Source organism: Octodon degus, unplaced genomic scaffold (genome assembly GCF_000260255.1).
Source record: "Octodon degus isolate 3935 unplaced genomic scaffold, OctDeg1.0 scaffold00214, whole genome shotgun sequence".
Classification (NCBI taxonomy): Eukaryota; Metazoa; Chordata; class Mammalia; order Rodentia; family Octodontidae; genus Octodon; species Octodon degus.
In genome coordinates, this window is record NW_004524790.1 from 2,133,103 (window position 1) to 2,136,866 (window position 3,764).

The 3,764-nt window shown below is 49.6% G+C and overlaps 1 protein-coding gene across 4 annotated transcripts in view; it reads left to right on the forward strand.

Moving 5' to 3' along the window:
• Insr (insulin receptor) overlaps positions 1 to 2,840 on the forward strand; it is a 141,088-nt gene extending 138,248 nt beyond the window's left edge. For all 4 annotated transcript variants that reach the window (XM_023705113.1, XM_023705114.1, XM_004644903.2 and 1 more), the window contains one exon: positions 2,162 to 2,840. In XM_023705113.1, coding sequence (XP_023560881.1) covers positions 2,162 to 2,516 — 355 coding nt within the window. In that variant the 3' untranslated portion in view covers positions 2,517 to 2,840. The remainder of the gene's footprint in view (positions 1 to 2,161) is intronic.
• The last annotated feature ends 924 nt before the right edge of the window (positions 2,841 to 3,764 follow it).

A 3,764-nucleotide genomic window follows, 5' to 3' on the forward strand; every position in this document is an offset into this window, starting at 1 on the left:
AATCGCCATCTCTGCACGCCCTGGCGGCAGGGCCAGCATGGCAGGCCTGGGGATTGAACCCCTGGCCCCTGGGCCTGCTTGCAGGAACTTTAATCTGCTGAGCTACTTGGCCAGTCCAATATTTTGTTTTAAATTTTTGTTAGAGAATGAAATGGTGAACACATGCCATTAAGTATTAGGAAAATCGTCTACCCTTGTTAGTGATCCAATAAATGTAAAGAAAATACCACGTTCTAAAATTAGAAAAAAAAAAAGAAAGGAAGGAAAGAAAAAAAGCAATGATGAAAAGGAAGAAAGACAAGGAGTTCTAATACGCAGTGACAGAATGGTGTCGCTAGAGGCCAGGCACGCGAGTGTGTGCCGATGGTTCCAGCATTCTGGAAGCTGAGGCGGGAGGACCACCTTGACTTCTAGGCCAGCCTGGGCTCCAGAGTGAGTTCATAGTGAGACCTTGCCTCAAAAGCCAAAATGAAGAAAAGAAGAAATGGTGTCGTTAGATAACCATTGTCATCACTGTCGTACTAGCTATGCAGGGCAATGTCATTTGAAGTTGTAAAATAGCAAAACGGAACAAACTGAAAATCCAATAGTATGAGACTTCTAAAGACCACTGATAATTTTAATCTGACACAACAACTGAGACCTCCAGGGACCCTTATGAGGCTATGTCTGAACCCAGAGTAGAAACTTGTATTAGCGTCTCAAGTGGAGGAAGTAGGTCTCCGTTCCACTTCCACGTGTGCCAGGTAGGGAGGACCTGGGATGCCAGCTGAAGGAGCAACAGCATTTTGGGGGTGGTTTTCAGCTTTCTACAGTGAGTACTTACTACTGTGTAGAGATTTCTTTGTCATTCTTTATACTTTGTTCTTCTGAAAATTTATGGAGGGTGATCATTTTAATGCCAAAATCAGACATCAGTTTGAAAAAACTTCTGCGACAAACTGTGAAGTGAGTTATCTCTGAGAAAGATTTTTTTTATTTGGCTGGCTCAGGCTGCCTTAAGGGTGGGTTTGATAAGGCAGGTGGAGGTGGGGGTTGAACCCCTGCAGTATCCTGTGCCTGACTACATTTGCACGTGCAGTTGCTTAAACAACTGAGCTTAATTGGCAGGCCACCAAGACCCCTTCCTCTGAACACTAGAGACCAAACCTCCAGTGCTCAGACTTGTAAGACAGAAACCATACCACAATGCAGGCACAAAACATTATTTATAAACATACTCAGGGGGCTGGATTGGGTCAGAAGGCTGGTGCTTGTCAGTTGCTGCCCTAGCGGGAGGCAGAGAGTAAACAGAAGGAGGTAAAACAGAAAACCCAGGCCACCAGCTCCTGTGGCCTGTAGGTCCCAGGGCAGCCTGGGAGGTATGGGCCCAGCCCCTGTGTTTGGGTAGATGCTGTGGGTGGGTCTCCTTCTGGTAGATACTGTGTAGCCCACCAGGAAGGGGCTGGCTCCCTAGCTACAGCTCCACCTGCCCCCTCCTGGAGGGGGAGGAAGGAGTCTTTGTTAAGTCCACTCAAAGCTGAGCCCCTGAGGATTGCACCTGCTGTGTGCGGCTCAGCTATCACCACTCCAGGTGGCCTGTAAGCCTGGAATTCCTGGTGGGCCCAGAGAATCCTCCAGAGCAGCCCCAGATAGGAGCGCAGCCTCCGCAAATTCCAAGGTAGTAGCCGTCAAGGATGTGTAAAAGGTTGCTTTCTGGCACCAGAAAGAGCCTTTCAGGCTTTTTTGTTTATTTTGGTAGTGAGAGTGGAACTCCAGGGCTTTTGCACTGAGCTGTAGCCAAGTCATTTGTTTATTTATTTAGAGATAGAGTCTTGCAAAGTTATACATGCTGGAGTTGAACTCTGGTCCTCCTGTCCCAGCTCCTAACATGCTGGGGTTATAGGCATGCGCCGCGAGGCCGGGTCTGGGTTCCGTACACCCAGCTGGACACAGCGGTGCACACCCAACCCCAGCCTACTTGGAAGTCCAGGCAGGTGGATCTGAAGTTCGAAGGCAGCTTGGGCAACAAATAAAACGGTCTTCCAGAACCCCTAGAATTGCCTCTGGGTTTGTTTCCATGGGGCTTCCACATGGCAGGAGAGCGCAGCCTCCCTGGGCAGGTAGGGCTGGTTGGCCGGGCCCCCAGACTCACCGCAGTGTGTCCCTCTGCGTCCCACAGCACTGACCTGATGCGCATGTGCTGGCAGTTCAACCCTAAGATGCGGCCGACCTTCTTGGACATCGTCAACCTACTGAAGGACGACCTTCACCCCAGCTTCCCAGAAGTCTCCTTCTTCCACAGCGAGGAGAACAAGGCTCCTGAGAGCGAGGAGCTAGAGCTGGAGTTCGAGGACATGGAGAATGTCCCCTTGGACCGGTCCTCACACTGTCAGCGGGAGGAGGCGGGGGGCCGGGAGGGAGGGTCCTCGCTGGTCATCAAGCGCAGCTACGAAGAGCACATCCCCTATACGCACATGAACGGAGGCAAGAAGAACGGGCGGATCCTGCCCCTGCCGCGGTCGAGCCCGTCCTAACAGCGCCCGCCTGGGGGAGGGCTTCCCGTGCTTTTCCCCTTCCCCCTGGTTTGAACACCTCCAGAAAACTCAGGATTCTCGCGACTCTACCCTGATATCAAACGGAGCTCAGATTGTTCCTGGACATTTCTGTTTCTCCTTTGACATGAAGCATAGGGGTGCGACTGCCGACTCAGCTCGTCAGAGGACTTATCTGTGAACCTAGAGGGGAAGGGGTTTCCATGGCTGCTGCCTTTTTTGGCTTACACAGTTTCAAACAAGGACTCTTTTTCTGATTTTTTTTTTTTTTGTTTGTTTTGTTTTTTTTAGGAGATTGGAAAAAAAGGAGTACCTGTTTTTACAAAGGTTTTCTTTTTTTCTTTTGCTGGTGTCTGAGCTATAACAAATCTTGTTTGTGGAACAAAGGTTGGTCAGAAAGGAGATGCAAAACCCTGTTCCGAGAGAATTCCAAGCTCAATGGGGTGAGCTTTGAGAAGACAGTTTTTCTCATCCAGGTGGAAGGATTTTATTTTATTTTTCTTACTCACGAAATCAGTTCCTCAAGTTGACCAATAGCTGCTGCTTTCATAGTTTTGATAAAGGGTGTGCAGTCCTCACGCACGTGTGAGCACGTCCACGCGTGTGCATCGGGGCACGCGTGTGGCCAGGTTAGACTTCCGGGCTGTGTGTGGGGTGTGTGCCGACTGCCTGCTGGAGTGATGCTTCAGGTCCTGGTCCATGCACGTTCTGCTGTTGGCTGTGTTTCAGCTCACATCCTTCTCTCCCCTTCCTTGGTATTTATGGGAGAGCGCCCTTGACAGGTTCTTGTCATGTCAGAAGCCTTCCCTCAGGTGTCTGCTCTTCCTTCCCTTTGGTGACAAAACGTTTTCTAGGAGCTGAGCGAGAAGCATTTAGTTTGGAGTGATTGTAGATCTTTAGAAGACCAAAAAAGCCACAACAACAATGACAATGACAAAAAACAAAACAAAGGAAAAAGAAAAAGGAGGAGGAGGGGGAAGAAAGAACTGAGGTGACAAGGGTCTTGAGAATACATTTGCAATGTATTTAATTTTTCAGCCATATCTGGCATTAGCCTCCTAAGTTATTGACTGTTTCCTGGGTGTTGGGTGGGGGTGGTGTGTGGGCCCGCCTGTGGAGGGGAGGGAGTGAGGCACGAATGTCCTCCTTGCTTGGTTAAAGGCATCCGTTTTCTGAGAAGCCACATTAGCTGCTAACCCTTTTGGACATCGTGAGGCCATGTGGAGTATG